The 16,376-nt window shown below is 61.6% G+C and overlaps 2 protein-coding genes across 7 annotated transcripts in view; one reads left to right on the forward strand and one right to left on the reverse strand.

Moving 5' to 3' along the window:
- Positions 1-8,191, reverse strand: part of SHANK1 (SH3 and multiple ankyrin repeat domains 1) — a 45,488-nt gene extending 37,297 nt beyond the window's left edge. For 3 of the 6 annotated variants that reach the window (XM_036104011.2, XM_078062772.1, XM_036104010.2), the window contains exons 1-8: positions 8,122-8,191; positions 5,335-5,632; positions 4,926-5,129; positions 4,364-4,435; positions 3,146-3,254; positions 2,903-3,054; positions 1,018-1,185; positions 440-556 (exon numbers count right to left, since the gene is read on the reverse strand). In XM_036104011.2, coding sequence (XP_035959904.2) covers positions 440-556; positions 1,018-1,185; positions 2,903-3,054; positions 3,146-3,254; positions 4,364-4,435; positions 4,926-5,129; positions 5,335-5,589 — 1,077 coding nt within the window. In that variant the 5' untranslated portion in view covers positions 5,590-5,632; positions 8,122-8,191. Of the gene's footprint in view, positions 1-439; positions 557-1,017; positions 1,186-2,902; positions 3,055-3,145; positions 3,255-4,363; positions 4,436-4,925; positions 5,130-5,334; positions 5,633-6,046; positions 6,077-8,121 lie in introns of all 6 variants that reach the window. The other 3 variants (XM_078062773.1, XM_036104012.2, XM_078062771.1) reach the window with 2 other exon arrangements.
- A 3,176-nt stretch (positions 8,192-11,367) lies between these two features.
- Positions 11,368-14,347, forward strand: CLEC11A (C-type lectin domain containing 11A). The gene is made up of 4 exons (XM_036104026.2): positions 11,368-12,318; positions 12,544-12,730; positions 13,037-13,228; positions 13,661-14,347. The coding sequence occupies exons 1-4, from the start codon at positions 11,839-11,841 to the stop codon at positions 14,104-14,106; spliced, it is 1,305 nt and encodes a 434-aa protein (XP_035959919.1). The 5' UTR covers positions 11,368-11,838; the 3' UTR covers positions 14,107-14,347.
- Positions 14,348-16,376: the final 2,029 nt, after the last annotated feature.

Consider the following 16,376-nt stretch of genomic DNA (forward strand, 5'->3'; position numbering starts at 1 on the left):
CCGGCAACGGTCCTGATGTGCTCTCTGCCCTCTGGTTTGTTGAACCGGGCTGTGCCCACTGCCTAGAACACCCTTTCTCCCGTTCCTACTCAGCTGACTCCTGCTCATCTTAGCACAGGTGCCACATTTTCCGGAGACCCATCTCCACCCCAACCCCAAGGCCAAGCCCAGATTCCGGCCCCCACGACGCTGGACTGTAATGGGAAGGCATGCTGGCAGAGGGGCTGTCTGTCTCGCTCACTGCCTGGTCCTCAGCACGGGGAAGGTGCTCAGTAAATATCTGTTGAATGAATGAAGGAGACGGACGAATGAATGAAACGAACAAATGAACGAATAAATGAATGGACGAATGAATGAAACAGTGATGGAACAGAGGACGCAGGGAAGCTGGGAGGCCGGGGGCAGGAGGAGGAGCCGGGCCAGCACTGCCAGAGCAGACCTTATTGTAGAGGGCGCAGATGTGCAAGGCCGTGTTCCCCGAGGCGTTCTGGGCTCCGGGCTCAGCCCCGTAGAAGAGCAGGTGTTCCAGGTGCTGAGAGTGACCCCGCTGGCAGGCCTGGGGGGGGACAGGGAACCCAGGAGGCCACATCAGACTCTCCCAACCACGGCATGTATCTATTGCCTGAGGCCAGGAAACCCTGCATCTCCCTCTCCCTCTCCTTTCAGCCTCCATTCCTGCCCAGGGGCCCAGACTATCAGCTTCCTAGGTCATTGCAAGACCCAGGTGCCTGGCCTGGCCCCTCGAGAGGCTCAAGAGACCATCCCCACCCATCTCAGGGATCCAGATGTCCAGTCCCCGGTCCATGCCCCCTTAGGGTCCTGGTGTTGCCTCCTCCCATCTTTTTCTCTTTGGAGACCATGCTCCTCCGGCCTCCATACTCTATGAGGACCTCAGCATCTGGATCCCCAGCTCTTTGCACCAGGGTCTCTGATCCTTGCTCTGATCAGGGCCTAGGCACCCCCCCGCCCTGCTCCACACACCACCCCCCCAATCCCTCCTGGCCAAGTCCGGAGCACCTGGTGAATCTCCTGCCAGCCATTCTCATCAGCTATGCCCAGCTGGGCCCTGTTGTATAGGAGGAGCTCACAGCAGCGGGGGTCGCCCCCCACCATCGCCGTATGGAACAGAGGGGTCAGGCCTCGGCGGTCCTTGTAGTTGGGGGAGCCCCCAAGGTCCAGGAGTGCCTGAGGAGGGAGACAAGACAAAAGACAGTCCCACTAGTACTGGCTCAACCTGAAGGACCAGTGGGGCAGGGAGTCTCGGGTGACCCACACTGGCCAAGGCTGTTGTGGGTTCTGCCACGATGCCCTTGTGTGACCTTGAGCCTGGCCCTTCCACCCACGGCTGACTTTGGATGAGCCATTGAAGGAGCCTGGTGCCTCAGCGCCTCATCCGAGCAGCAGGACGGTCATGTGGGACCACATGAGAACAGAGTCTGGACGCGGGAGGACCCCTGGCCAAGCAGGAGGTGTGGTTGGGACGGGATCCCAAGGATGGGACGCAGAAGGAGACCTGGGAAAAGGGCTAGCTCGGACCAAAGTGAGTCGGGCCAGCCTCACTGAGGCTGGGGGCTGGGGGGCAGGGGGGCAGGGGACGTCCAGGAACAGCTCTGGGCACAGAGGCTGGTGGAGCTGAGCATCATTAGAGGACTGTCAGCCCCAGCCGTGTGAGGACAGCCTGCGGCAGCGCTGTCCACCAGAATGTTTGCAGTGACAAAAACAGCCTGCAACCTCCCCATCCAACACGGCAGCCACATGTGGGCTCTTGAGCGCTAGAATGTGCTAGTGAGCCTGAGGAACAGAAATGTTCACTTTAATTAACTTAAGTCTAAACAGCCCCATGTGGCTAGTGGCTAGAGGATTGGACAGAGTAGGTCTGGAGGCCGGGGGTGGGGGTGAGAGCAGATCTGCCTGGCGGAAGGGAGCAGACTGGGGGTACATCTAGAGGGTTTGTCAATTCCAAGCGCCTAAGCAGATCTTTGTGGCTGGCGTCTGACTGCATTTAGGGTCTTCAGGGCAGCTGGAAAAGGGAAGGGAGGGTCCATTAAGCTGGAGCATCTGTGAGCTGGGTGTTTATCAACAGCTACATATCTTTGGGGGCAGTCTATTCTGACCTGTGTATGAAGAGGGATCAAGTGCCATTGGGGTGGGGGGAGAGGAAGAGGATTTTTAAAATAAGACCACATAAGCTGACTCCATGTGTGTATTGTGCGGGGATACGGGTTTGTCTATCTGGGAAAGTGCATTTTGGTTATGAAGCAGGGGGAGGGGCTGCGTCTGCAGGGTATGTGTGTGCCGAGGAGGGTCTGTATCTGGGAGCACAGCAGGTTGCTCACTGTGTACTTTAAGGAACAGAGGAGGGAGGGTCTACACTTGAGGGAGACAGAGGCCGGGTTGGTGGTGAGCTGGGTCAGAGGGAACCAGAACGTCTGGGTAGCAGGAGAGTACAGGTATTGGGATCTCCCTGGGCCCTTGCAGGGGAAAGCTCTGTGTGACCATCCTCTGTAGTGTGGGTGCATCTGGGGATCAGCAGAGGGTCTCGGATCCCCTTGGAGGAGTGAGCATGGGGTCTGCGTGTTTGTCAGGCTATGGAAAGGGGCTTTGTATTTGGGACACGAAGAGAGACTATTTTTAACAAATCTAAAGAACTGAGGCTTGAGAGAGAACAAACGGGAAAGGGAGAGGAGTCTGAGGGAAGAGCAGAAGTGGCATCCCCATGGGGACGTGGGAGGGGACCTCCAGGAGGCGAGATGAGAGGCAAAGGGGAGACCAGATGGCCTTGTGGGGTCAAGGGAGATGAAGGGGAGGAGGAGGGTGGGTCTGGGGCAACTCGCTGCAGTTCAGCCTGCTGTTAGGGGACCACTGCAATCTGGGGGAGGGTCCCGGGGGTCTGGCACCTCACCGTGAGAGCGAGGCAGTGACGGGCACATGCAGCTTTGTGCAGCGCTGTCATGCCATCCCGGGCCCGGAAGTCGATGTGGGCCCCTCCCAGGCACAGGGTTCGAATCACCTCTACAGAGCCTTCCGTCTGGGCAGCCAGAGTCAGGGGGGTCTCTAAGGGGCAGGAAAGGCCAGTCACATGCAGCCCTTATGCCTCGTTCTTGGCTCCCCCCACCTCTTCCAAAGCCCCCAGTTCCCTCCTTACCTCCTGAATCCGAGTCATGATAATTGGGGTCCAGCCCCTTGTCCAGCAGCCGCGCCACCTTGTCGGACGTCCCGAGCTGCACGTACTCTAGGAACTTCTTCAACCCCGTCTGAGCCATGGACAAGAGAGAGAAGACAGGCCAGTCAGGGAGCAAGGGAGAAAAGCTGGGGTCTTGAGCAGCGCTGTCCAGTGGAAATACACAGCGAGCCGCGTGTGGCATTGAAAAGTCTCTAGTAGCCACCTTTAAAAAAAAAAAAGGAAGGGGCACGGTTGATTGTACCGAAATTCATCTCAGTGACCTATCTTTTTAACCTAATATATCCACAATATTACCGTATCAACAGGTAATCAATCCATAGGAAATTTATCAATGAGAAAGTTTACTCTTTTGGGATACTGAGTCTTCGAAATCCGGTGTGCATTTCACACTCACAGCGAGTCTCAGTTTGGACCTGCCACACCAGAAGTGCTTGGGAGCCGTATGTGGCCGGTGGCTCCCGGAGTGGATGGCGCAGGTCTGGAGGGATGGAATATTTGGGGGAGGACAGACACGAATGCATGGTGCGGTCAGGGTAGGGGATGAGGAGAGGCCAGGGACTTTTTTCCCAAGTGTCAAGAATCTTTCTCTTCACCTCTGGCTAAAGCAGCCCCCTGGCTTCCTCCCAGATCTTAGGGGACCAGGGGAGACACAGGGGACATATGGTCGGAGGCTGGGAGGGCAACACGGCTCTACGTGGCCAGGGGTGGGAGACATCCTAGGAGAGGTTTAGGCTATGGGATTGGGGGAACTGTGGGGTGTCTACAAAACAGCCCTGAGGCAGAGGGACACTGTGTGTCAGAGTCCAGGCCAAGTGGGGGGAGGCAGGGCCCCTGCGTGGATATGGGGGACCCAGAGATGAGATGGGAGAGCCCAAGGAAGAAGAAAGTGAGAGCCAGGGGGAAATGGTGTGGGCTTGGGCAGAGCAATGAGGGGCAGAGGCGGGGGGAACGAAGAAGGGCTATGATGGAGAGAAGGGGGTGGCATTTGGGGCTGTCCCAAATGCAACATAGCATCTCAAGTGAGTGGGGGACCCTGGCAGAGGAACAGAAGGGGCTGGGGAATGTGGAGGGCTGCTGTGGGGAAGAGGTGGGAGAGGAAGTGGGAAAGTGGTGGTGGGGAGGGCTCCGGGTCTCTGTGGGGGGGATGCTGGGGGGTAAGCGCCAGCAGGGTTCTCTCACCTTCGTGTGCAATTTGGCCAGCTGCTTCTCATCCAGGTTGGTCTGTTTGTAAACCCGGGTCTTGTATCGGAACTGTGGCCAGGGGTGTATGAGGGGAGAGACACAGAGACTTGGAATCAGGGGCCTGGGGAGGAGGCTGGACTCCTTTTGAGCCAGTGGCGGGGGGGGTCATCTCAGGGTCAAGGTGGAAACAGCCCTAGAGCCTTGGCTGGGTGGCAGAGGAGTGCGGGGCTGCTGCGGAGTATATGGACTGCAACCCCTGATGTGGAGGAGTAGGAGTCTGGACCCCGCACAGAATGTTCTAGAACACCTACTGTAATTGTGAATCCTTTCCCACTTTGAAAGGCGAGGAGAAGCTTGGGGCAGGGAAGTGACTTGCCCAAGGCCACTCTGTTGGTCAGAGGCAGAACACGCTGTCCTTTGAACTCAGGCCTCTCTGACTCTAATCCTGAGGGGATCTGGAGGAGCCCACTGGGTTTTCCCCTGCAAGGGCATGACTGGGAGAAAAATGGGGCAAGCCTTCTCTCCTCTGTGACCAAGCTGGGCAGGCTGTGGGCCTCACCTCCAGGTAGGGCACCCCCTTCTCAAAAGACTGGGGGTACTCCCGAAGTAGCCGTTCCTCCTCCAGAAAGTTGGCATCGCGGCCTGAGGTGGCCGGCTGGAACAGACCGTAGTTGAGCACGTCCTGCAGGCTCTCGCTCAGGGCGCAGAGCACCTGCTGCTTGGCTGTCCAGATGGTGGCATCAGGGTTGAAGCGCAGACATTTCTGGTTGGGGAGGTGACAGGGAGGAGCCTGAGGTGGTTTGGAAAGGTGGTGGGGGGGTGATTCTGGGGATAGGAGGGGGGCCTGGGGGAAGCATGTGGGGGTCTGAAAATGGGGCCCAAAGGGGGCGGACGCCCAGCACCAGAAGCCTCCTCCTGTGGGTTGGGGTCCCTGTCCCCCACTGGTCAGCGGGCCGTCAGTCACTCACTGTCTGGTGCAGGTCCGGGATGCCAATCCTGAAGACCATCATGCTGAAGTGGGCGTCGTCCGGGACAGACATGGAGCGGCCCTGGAGGCCTCGGGTGGAGGCCAGACTACCAGGTGCTCCGCTGCCCTGGCCCCGGGTCCCCCGGGGGCCTCTGCTGGGCCCGTCTGGGGAGCTGTCGGACTCTGAGCCCCCCTCGGGACACTCGCTGGCACTGTGGCGTTCCTCGTCCTCGCTTGACGCGGGGCTGTGGGTCATCGTGGGGCCACGGGGCGACAGGGGACAGCAGCATCACAGGCGGCTGCCAGGGGGCCAAGGGCGGCTGTCAGATGAGGAGCCCGGACTCTTCGGAGGCAGCAGGCAGCCTTGAGGACGAGCGGTCGAGGGCTGCCACCCCACATGCCCCAGGCTGGCAGGAAGGAGGCTGGACACACCCCCAGATACTCCTGCAGCCTCTGCTCACACACGCCCATCCCTGCCATGCTTCCAGCGCGTCTCCTTCCCTGCCCTTGGCCCTGCTCGCAGCCCCCCACCCCTCCTGCGCCCCACTTTGCCGCTGACCCAGCATGGCAGTGTCCCAGAAACCGCAGAATCACCGCGGGAGCTACTGGCCCACTTTGGCAGGCCACGGAAAATGCAGCTAAAATTAGCTGAGGACAGACAGGTGGACGACCCCCCGGCATCCTGCCCTCCTGGCCCCAGCCTGGCCCCTCACCCGAGGCCCTCTCGTCCTCCTCCTGGATAGCTGGTCGGGCGAGGCCGGGATGTAGTAATGGGGAGACAGAGGTGCTGTGAGTCTGGGGCGGCAGAAGTGGGAGGCCGCGTGGTGCCCGGGAGCGGTGCCCGGGAGTGGGGAGCGGTGGAGCTGGCGACTGCACTCAAGTGTGGCCGACAACGTGTGCAGAGGACTGCCGGGAATCAGTGTCCCGGGGGAGCGGGGACGCTCAGATGCGGGTGTCATGGGGCAAACTATCATGCATGGGGCGTCCCCGAGGGAACCACAAGACGCGGCCTCTGCAGGCTGTTGGGGGCATCCTGAGAAGGGTGTGGGCGGGTGGGGACACTGGCCTGGGCCGGCCGGCTGGTGCCGGTAGTGCGGTGGCCTGGGTCGGTGTGGGGTGGCTGTGGATAACCTGGCACTACAGGACAGGGGAATGGCATTGCCTCGTACTGGCCGATCAGCTCTGAGGGAGACTGGGGGGCTGGGAGGGTGGCTAAGAGTGGGGTGATGGTCTGGGGGACTGGGGTGGGAGGTCATTTCACATCCCCAATATTCTCTCCCAAGGTGGCCTTATAAGCCTGGGTCCCAAATGGGGTCCGCCTCCCTCTTCTCCCAGTCTCCCACCCCAGCACCGGAAACCAGAATGTCTGGTCTGGTCCCTCCCCCCCACACCAGGCCCAGCTCCTGCACCGTTGCCATGGAGATGGGAAGCAGTGGAGGGTACTGCTGACTTTGGGGGAGTGGGGATGGGCTGGGGGGGTTGGGGAGGGAAGACAAAATGAGTGTGCAGGGAGGACAGTTCCAAGAGCTGTGGGTGAGCGAGCAGCTTAACCACGAGCTGGCCAACCCCTCCCCCATGCGTGGCCAGGCTGAGAAGCCCCCTCCCCCCTCCAGGTACCCAGCAGAGCTGCCCCACCTTGCCCTTGCGGAGGCCCCCTGGCCTCCTACCCGCAGGACTCCACATCCCACCTCCGGACCGCAGCCCGCTGCCACTCCCCCTCGGCTGACCCTGGCTGACCCCAGCCTCACCCGGGCACTAATGGGGTGGCCCGGGGGATGAAAGCAAAGCTGGCCCGGGCTCCCCCGAGCGTGCGGCTGCCCCCAACCCCCCAGACCAGCTCCGGCCCCTCCCCCTCAGGCCCGAGGGAGGGAGCGGGCACACTCCGCCGGGGCGGCATGAATCAAACGCTCCGCGGCTAAGAATAGCTGGCACGCAGCTGGTACTGAGACGGGCTGAGGAATCGGCGGGGGGGGGGGGGGGGGGAGAAGGGGAGAGAGGGGGTGCCCTGGGAGGCTGTGGGGGGACAGGGGGCGGCTGGTGTGGCCGAGAGCGGGGCCCGGGAGAATGAATGGAGGCGGAGAGAGGCGGGGAAAGACGGGGAGAGGAGCCGGGGCTGGGGCCGAGAAACTGGTGGGGGAGAGCCCCGGGCCGGGGAGAGGGGGCGGGGGCACCCGGGAGCGGGACTCGGAGGCGGGAGCCGAGGGGGCGCGCCGGCCGGTGGAGAAGGGAGAGGAGACGGGTGGGGATGAGGGGAGCTTGTGAAGGGGGTGGGAGAGGATCGGAGGAGCCTAGAAGGAGAAGCAGGAGCTAGAGGGGGTCGAAGGGGGCGGAGGAGGCCAAGGCCCAGACCCCCGACGGAGGGGCAGGGAACCAGGGTGACCTGGGGGAGGGGCCTCGCGCAGTGGGGCTGCAGAAGGGGTCTACGGGCCCTGGTAAGCCGGGGTGGGCGAGGCGGGGGAGTGGCCGGGCTGGGCCAGGAGGCGGGTACAGCGACCGAGCCCTTGGCCTGGGTGCGTGGGGAACCGGGTTCGGGCTGGGGGCCTTACTGGCGGGGGATGGGGGGCGCATCCTCCCCTCAAGTCTGCTATCTGGGACGGGGCACGGGGGACCAGGGCGTAACCCAATTTGGCGTCGCCCGGGGCAACGCTCCCCTCCTCACCCCCACCCCCCACCGCACACCCGGGCCCGGAGCCCGGCGCGCGGCCAAGGACGTCCGGGGCGCCCCCGCCCCCTCCCGCGGCCCCGGCCCCGCAGCTCCCCCCAAACCCTGGGTTTTCGGCCCCCTTACCTGCCTGGCGGGGCTGCTGAGTCCCGGTCGGCGGCGCCCGCGGCCCCTCCCCCCTCCCCCCACCCCCCACCCCCCCGGAGACGGGGGACCCTCAGGCCATGCCCCACCGCCCCGGAGGGCGAGCGGGCCGGGGAGGGGGCGAGCGGGGGCCGGGGGGGAGGGCGGGGGGGCCGAGGACCTCACCCCCCCCGCGGGCCGGGCCTGGCCATCCGCAGAGCGCCCCCCCTTCTGCCGCGGCCGCCGCGCCCCTCCGGGCTAGCCCGCCCCCGGCTCGGTCCGGCCGGCTCCGGGCGCGGCGTCTCCGCCTGCTCTTCCTCCTCCTCTTCCTCAGGCTGCCGCCGCCGCCGCCCGCTCCGCGCCTCCTCTGCCTCCCTTCTCGCTCTCTCGCTCTCACTGTCTCTCCCTCACCCTGTCTCTCTCTCTCTCCCTCCCTCTCTCCCTCCCTCCCCTCCCTCCGCCCTCTCCCCTCCCTCCGGAGCCGGCGGAGGAGACATCGCCCCTCCCCGCGCCCCCAAACCTCGCCCATCCCCCCCGCCGGCTCCGCCCCCTCCCCCTGCCCTCCGCCACCACTCCGCATCGCCACCGGATAACCCAACCCGGCTCTACCCCTGCTTGCCCCCCTACCCGGACTATGGGGCCCCGCCCCCCTAAGGGTACCGCTCCACACACACACCCCAGGACCGCCCCTTCCCACAGCGCTTCGCAACCCGTCTACACACAGTAGGGCGCAATAAATATTTGTTGCTAGACTCTAGACCTCCAAATTGGATTGTGAGAGCTATAGATTCCCGTCCCCCCAAACACACACACACACACACACACACACACACACACACATCTTCCCCCAAGGCACAGGTGCTTAGAGTCACTAGCTGGCCCTGCACGTGCGCACATTCCCCCACATACACGCTCTCCAGGGCATGCATGACCTAACACACCTGGAGTGGACATCACCACAAACACGCCCAGCTACAACATGTACAAATCACCCCCGAGTGCCAGAGCATCCGCGCACCACAGCATCCACCACCCCCCACAGGGGCCCGCAGGATGCTCAGATCTCCAGCTCACACGCAACCCAGACACAGACACACACAACTGTCAGGAGTCGTGTGCATGCAGCACCATCACACCCACCCACCTCACCATCCCTCACACAGGTCTGCACACACCCATTTAGATGCACAACACTGTGCCGTAGCCCCCCTCCGCAGCTGACATTTCTTGAGCATTTCGTGTGTGCCGTGCTCTGCTCTGGATTTACTCATCAACTTCTCCTACCAATCCTATGGGCTATGGACTTTCACCATCCCCATTTTCCAGAGGGGGAAACTGGGGCACAGAGAAGCTAAGTAACTTGGCGCCCAAGGTCACCTAGCCATAAAGAGGTGGTACCAAGGATCAGGGACAGGCAGGCTGGCTCAGTCTTTATACCACTGTCGTTCACTACTAGGCACACCATCACTGCATGTCTTCCTTCATTGCACACAGACACTCCCAAGGTCTCCTCAAAGCTCGGGTCTGTGGCACCCGGGACATACCAGAGAGACAGGGCAGGTCCCATAGGGCAATGGTGAGAGTGTCCCCAGAGCCCAGGCGCCTACCCTTCTTCCAGCTCCACCAGCGCCTCCAGGGCGGCCAGCTGGAGCACAGGCCCCTGCAGAGGGCAGTTCTGAGACACCTCTGGCCACATCTCCAGCTGTGGGCTCCAGCGTACTGAGGTCTGAGCCAGCCCAGCCCTGGAAGGCCTCGCTCCGGATGCATACCCATCAGCCCAGATGGTGAGGACTTGGGCCCGGGGAGAGAACAGCTGCCCACACTGCCACCAGCAGCGACAGAGGCCGTGCACCCCTCTACAGTCTACAAGGCCTTTCCTAGCCTGCGCATTATCTCTTGAGGCCTCTAGCTGCTAGTGAGGGGTCCCCAGGCCCCTAATAGGCAGCCCAAAAGGGCCAGGGGGTAAGCAGCCTGCCCTCATGTCACACTGCCTTCTGCTTTCTTGGAAAAGGGAAGGCTGGATGAGTGGATTTCCAAGACCCCTCCTGGGGCTCCCAGCAGCTGAGGGCCGATGCCCCTGCTTAGAGCCAGAAGCCTTGGCTAGCCGCTGCCACGCTGGTGACCTCCAGCAGGCTACGCTGTCCCTTCTCTGAGCCTCAGTTTCTTCCCTTGAAGAGTGGGCCCTGCAATCCCTGGCTGCTGAGCTCCATGTTCGCTGGCACAACCAGCCAGGCCCCGGCTGGGAAAGCCCTGCATGACTCACGGGTCTGGCACGGAGTGGGCATAGCCTGGCCTCCTGCTTCCCTTGCCTCTGCAGCTTCTCTCCCACTGCCCTCACCACCTCCACCCTGGCGACCACCCCGCCCCCACCATGCCCCTGTGCCCCTGCCCCGGGGAACGTGGGGTGCCACCTAAACACAGCGGTCAAGTCTTCAGTCTTTGGCTAAGCTGTTACCCCACCAGGAATGGCTATTTCCTTCCTCACTGAGCAGACTGATTGAGAACCTACTATGTGCCAGGTTGGCCCTGTTCTAGCTCCGGGGATGCAGCAATGAACAAGAATGCCTGCCTTCGCTGGCAGGAGACAGTCAGCAAACAAGAAAATGAACAAACAAGACAATCCAGTCTTGATTATACCAACACGATAAAATGGGGTGTTAACTTGTAGAAGTGCAGTTTCTTTGGATATGATAGAGAAGGCCTCACTGAGCTGAGACCTTAATAATAAGAAGGAGCTGGGGGAAGAGCATCTAGAAGGAGGAAAAGTCGAGTGCAAAAGCTCTGCGGTAGGAAGGAGCTTGGCATTCAGGAACCAGTGAAGAGGCCGGTGTGGCAGGAGCCTGGGGGCAAGGGGAGTGGGGGTGATGAGCTTGCAGAGGTGCCAAGGGCCCATCCTTCCCAGCCCCCCGCTGGGCAGGCTAGGCTTGTGCTGAGGACAGGGTTTGGCTTCCCTCCTGCATATGATGGGAAGCTGGGGGAGCAGGGGAGTGGGGAGTGACGTGATCTGATTTATGGTTTGGAAGCATGGCTCGCTGCTGCAAGCAGTGTGGATTGGAGGGGCTCGGGAGAAAGGAGGGGGAGAGCCAGGAGGAGGTGACTGCAGTGGTCCAGGCCGGAGCCGAGGCACTTGGCTGAATGCTCAGAGCTCCATGCATGCACCCAGCCCTGCGTCTGTCTACTCCACCTCCCGGAGGAAGCTTCCTTGACCACCACCCACCCACCCACCCTTCCTCCTCCCTTCTGCCCTACTGTCTGCCTGTCCGTGAGCAGCTGGAGTCCCCAGCATTGCCCCACCCAGAGCCTGACCTGCAGGAGGCTTCCAGGAAAGTACAGCAAATGAATCCCAGAGCCCCGCCTTCTAGAGTTGCATACACAGTGACATGCATGCTCTTCATATGTGTCCCCACAGACAGGCAAACACACTCATTTTCATCTTGGGGCAAGGGCTTGAGGCCAGGATGGGAGATCTGGGGGCAGGAGGCGCCCTAGAGCCTGTGAGTCGTGGAAAGCCTCCTCCAGCAGGGTGCGTGGGCGATGGTGGCCACAGGGTAATAAAAAACCTTATGGAGACCATGCAGTCTCCCTGCTCCTGAGGAGTGGCCAGGAGGAGGAGCAGGGAGCAGGGCCAAGCCCCAAGAACCCCCTGAGGGCAGAGGTTGTGTCCCCAGGATCCCTTGAAGAGCCAACTCCATCCTCTTTTGGCCATCTGAGCTTTTGGCCATGGTGGAAGGAAAGGGCAGGGCGGAAGTGAGCTCTGGAAAGTGGAAAGAGGGGGGTATGTGGGGAGACCCAAGGCGGGATCCAGGCTTTGGAACGTTAGAGGTTTCCGGCCACAGAAGCAGGGCCTCAGGGGAGCCAAGAGAGGCGGGGAGAGACACACACACAGAGGAGCAGAGACCAACAGACGAACAGCGAGTGGACAGAGACAAGAGCTGGGAGAAAAGGGATCAGAGAGAAGCTGGGAGAGGCAGGAACCAGGGGCTAGTGATTTGCACGCACTCCAGTCCCCAGAGACATCCCTCTGCAGCCTTGGGTGCTGCAGAGCCCAGCCCGATGCAGGCAGCCTGGCTGCTTGGGGCCCTGGTGGTCCCTCAGCTCCTGGGCTTCAGCCATGGGGCTCGAGGAGCAGACAGGGAGTGGGAGGGAGTCTGGGGAGGCGCCCAAGAGGAGGAGCGGGAGAGGGAGGCCCTGATGCTGAAGGTGAGTTGCTTAGGACTCCGATGGGGAACTGTGAGTGTTGGGGGGAGGGTATTCCAGGGTTAGGGAAATGGGCAAGGGAGAGTGATGGGGCAGGCTCAAAGGATGGGGATGATGGATTCAGACAAGGGACTCAGGGGCAGAGCTCAATGCTGTAAAGTGGTGGCTGGAGCGCGTGGGGCGTCAGAATGCAGCTGGGTTGGCCCTAACATCCCTTCCCTGCCTCAGCATTTGCAGGAGGCCCTGGGGCTGCCCGCTGGGAGGGGGGACGAAAACCCTGAGGGAACCCCTGAAGACGAAGAGACCTGGGGGACGCAGGAGGACGGTCAGGGGGAGGAAGAGGAGGAAACAACGCCAACCCCCTCTTCTGGCCCTAGCCCCTCTCCCACCCCTGAAGACACCGTCACTTATATCCGTGAGTAATCATTAGCTCCGCCCTGCCCCCAGGCCTCCGCGGTCATTTTCTCAAAAATGAACCGTCCTTTCACTGCCCGGGACCTTTCAATGGCCCACCGCCCAGCCGATGCCCCCACGTCCCTGGGAGCTCCGGGGGCCTGGTCTTGCCTCCCAAGAGCCCGGGGCCACCGGCCCCTACCTTCCAGAAATCCCGAGTGCCGCCCACCCCAACTCTGCCCGCAGAAGCCCTAGGTCCCTCCAGGCCCTTTGGTCCCCCAGCTCCGTTCCCTGGGTTCCGTCCAGCGTGCTCTCTGTCTGCCCGCAGTGGGCCGCCTGGCCGGCTTGGACGCAGGCCTGCACCAGCTGCACGTCCGTCTGCACGCGTTGGACACCCGCGTGGTCGAGTTGAATCGGGGGCTGCGGCAGCTGCGGGAGGCGGCAAGCGACACCCGCGACGCCGTGCAAGCCCTGCAGGAGGCGCAGAGCCGCGCGGAGCGCGAGCATGGCCGCTTAGAGGGTGAGTCCGCGCCGCGCCGGGCAGGGAAAGTGGGACGATCCGGGTCAAGTGGAGGACTGGTGGCGGGAGGGGGCCCAGAAACATCTGAAGAGACGTGAGGACCCAGGGTGTTAGGGACGAACGGGTTCCTAGAGATGTGCAGGGTGTTGGCTTATGGGGACTTAGAGTAGCGGGGAGGGTGAATGCGGAGAGTAGGCGCGCCGAGGGGGAGGCCCGCTCCCTACCGCGCGGTGGAGCGTACCCGACTGGGGCCGCGCCACGCCCCTTACAGTCCGGGTCCGGCAGTCTGGCCCCACCCGCAGCGGTCCTAACTCTCCGCCTCTTTGCTCCCCGTGGCTCTGACCCCGCCTCCTCCCGGCCCGGCCCCGGAGGCTCCGACCCCGCCTTCTCCCCGCCCCCGGAGCCCCTAACTCCGCCCCTCCCCGCCCGCAGGCTGCCTGAAGGGGCTGCGCCTTGGCCACAAGTGCTTCCTGCTATCGCGCGACTTCGAGGCGCAGGCGGCGGCGCAGGCGCGTTGCGTGGCACGGGGCGGGAGCCTGGCCCAGCCCGCGGACCGCCAGCAGATGGAGGCGCTCACTCGCTACTTGCGCGCGGCGCTCGCTCCCTACAACTGGCCGGTGTGGCTGGGCGTGCACGACCGGCGCTCCGAGGGACTGTACCTCTTCGAGAACGGCCAGCGCGTGTCCTTCTTCGCCTGGCACCGCGCGCCCCGTCCGGAGCCCGGAGCCGGTCCCAGCCCCGCGCCGCACCCGCTCAGCCCTAACCAGCCCAACGGCGGCACGCTCGAGAACTGCGTGGCGCAGGCCTCGGATGACGGCTCCTGGTGGGACCACGACTGCGAACGCCGCCTCTACTACGTCTGCGAGTACCCCTTCTAGCGGGGCCGGTCCTCGCGTCTCCATCCCACCGCTCGCCCTTTGGCGGGGCCATTCATCCTGTGAGAAGGCCCTTCCCTCCCTTCCTCCCTCCCTGCCCACGGATGGAAGCGTGTTCCCCCGGGCTGGGCGATCCCAGGGGGCCGTCTGCGGAGCCGAGAGCCCTTACTCGCCTGCCTTTCTTGGGAGCGGCGGGCACCAGGCTAAGTTCCACGCCAATAAAGCCTTGTGGAATCTGACTTGAGCGGGCGGTGGAGGCACTTTTGGTCTTTATCTCGTCGCCGGGCAAGCCTGGAAGGGCAAGACCCTGGCCTTTGGATGCCTATCCCGTTCCGCTTTTACAGGTATTATTTGAGCCCCAGACTCAGAATGATGGAGAACACATGTACAGAACGTACCCTCATCATCTGCTCCTGCACGTAGATGCCTGGAGTACACCCGTGCACATGCTGCTGTCGCCTCCACCCCCATCGTGTCCCACTCACGGCCTTTGGGACACAGGGCCTGTCAATCATTGTCCAGGCCCTGGCCTTGGTCCTGGTCAAAGAGATCTGCGAAATACAAAGGAGCTAAAGGTTCTGACAAGTCCTGCGGGAAAGAGCCCATTTAATTTTGTTTAATTGGTGTATCTCAAACTCGTCCCACCAGATGGTTCCTTTGCGTCATGTAATGTCAGGCCCTGCCCCACTCCCTTTCCCTGCGCAGGGGCATGTGTTGAGAAGCAAACTTAACCTGTACTGCCTGGAAACTTGGGCTCCCTCCCAGTGTTTCCTTCCCTGCTCCCTGCCTGCGCGGCCATAAGCCAGTCCCTTCTCCTCTGTGAGCCTCAGTTTCCTCAACTGAACATGGTAACAATCATCCCACCTTGTATTAGCTCTTGCAAAGTTCAGGTGAGCCCAGGAAAGTGAGCATTTCAAAAATGGTTGAATGTGAGTCACACGCTACCTTCCTTTCTCCACCTTTTTCATGCTTTGTTCCCTGAGTCAGAACACTCGGGAGTGGGCCAGCCTGGGCCTCCTCATTGAGGACAGTACTCTTTGAGGGAAGAGCTCTTATTTTGGAGTTACCCAGTGTCTTCCCCCCAATACTGGCGACATGGGCCTGACCCTGATATCATCATGGAGCCCAGGAACTGTAGTGTGACCCTGTCTGTCCTTATATCCCTGCCTCTCCTTCACCATGGTACCACCAGCCCCAAATGTCACCATTGGATCCACCAGTGGGAGGATTAAGCCGTCCCTGTCATCTCCACCCCTGTCATTTCTCAGCCCCACAGCCCCTATAGGAGTAACGGAATGGGGAATGGTGGGGAGGTGGGGTGGGGTGGGGGGGCTCTGGTCAGGAGGGCTTCAATCAGGGAACTGAAGACCTTGCTCAAAATTATTCCCCCTCTGAACTTGTTTCCTTGGGTCGGAGAGAGGCAGCAGGACGTCTTCTAGGTGATCAGAGGGCACATTAGGCAGACATGGATGGGTATCTGCTACTGCCTGGAAGGGGCCCACCATTACAGACCTGGCATTCTGGAAAGTGGGTGGGTGAATGTGGAGCAGTTCAGTGGTTACCTGCCTGCACTCTGGAACCAGACGTCCCAGGTTCTAATCCTGTCTTGGCCACTTACCTACCAGGCACATAAAGTGAGATAAAACCCCTGTGCCTCAGTGTCCCCATCTGCACATTGGGGGTAAGAATATCTACCTCTTAGAAGAGTGGAAGAGTGCTGGGCACAGAGGGGTCCTTGCAACATCAGATCTGACTCTCGTATGGCAACTTTAACCTCACGTTCACCTCTGCATGCTCTGTCCAGACACTGTCTTTGCATATGTACAGATTCTTTCAAGAATTGGCCAGTGTATCACCCTGAACAACCTGCTTCCCCCTTCCCCCAGCAGGGTATGGTGCCCCCCTGTGCTGTTCCAGAACTGCTGCGTTCTCTTCTGACTTAAGTAAGCCCTGATCAGCCAGACCGGGGAGCCTCGTTGGGCTGGGCTGGGTATGACCAACTCCGTGCCCCCAGCATCCCCGGGCACAGGGGAGCTCTTTGTAGAAAGGAAGATGCCTATACGGTGCCATGTTTGGGACCTTGAAATGAGTTTGATCTCTGCTTCTCTTCCTCCCTGGCCTCCCTCAGCCTGAATCAGGAGCTTTCCCTGGGCTCCCACAGAGTTGGGGGCTTTCCTCATCACACCGTCCATTACTCTAGGTGCCACTGTTTGGTCATTGTCATACTAAGCCCAGGGACATAAAGTTATGCGCACACAGAGAGGTGGGGGGCG

The sequence above is a fragment of the Halichoerus grypus genome, chromosome 15 (assembly GCF_964656455.1).
Source record: "Halichoerus grypus chromosome 15, mHalGry1.hap1.1, whole genome shotgun sequence".
Lineage (NCBI taxonomy): Eukaryota > Metazoa > Chordata > Mammalia > Carnivora > Phocidae > Halichoerus > Halichoerus grypus.

Bases quoted from the DNA above. Each gene is read 5' to 3' on its own strand.
- CLEC11A (XM_036104026.2), top strand. From the start codon at position 11,839: ATGGTGGAAGGAAAGGGCAGGGCGGAAGTGAGCTCTGGAAAGTGGAAA. The intron at 12,319-12,543 runs GTGAGTTGCTTA...TCCCTGCCTCAG, and splicing joins GGGAGGCCCTGATGCTGAAG to CATTTGCAGGAGGCCCTGGG. The intron at 12,731-13,036 runs GTGAGTAATCAT...GTCTGCCCGCAG, and splicing joins AGACACCGTCACTTATATCC to TGGGCCGCCTGGCCGGCTTG.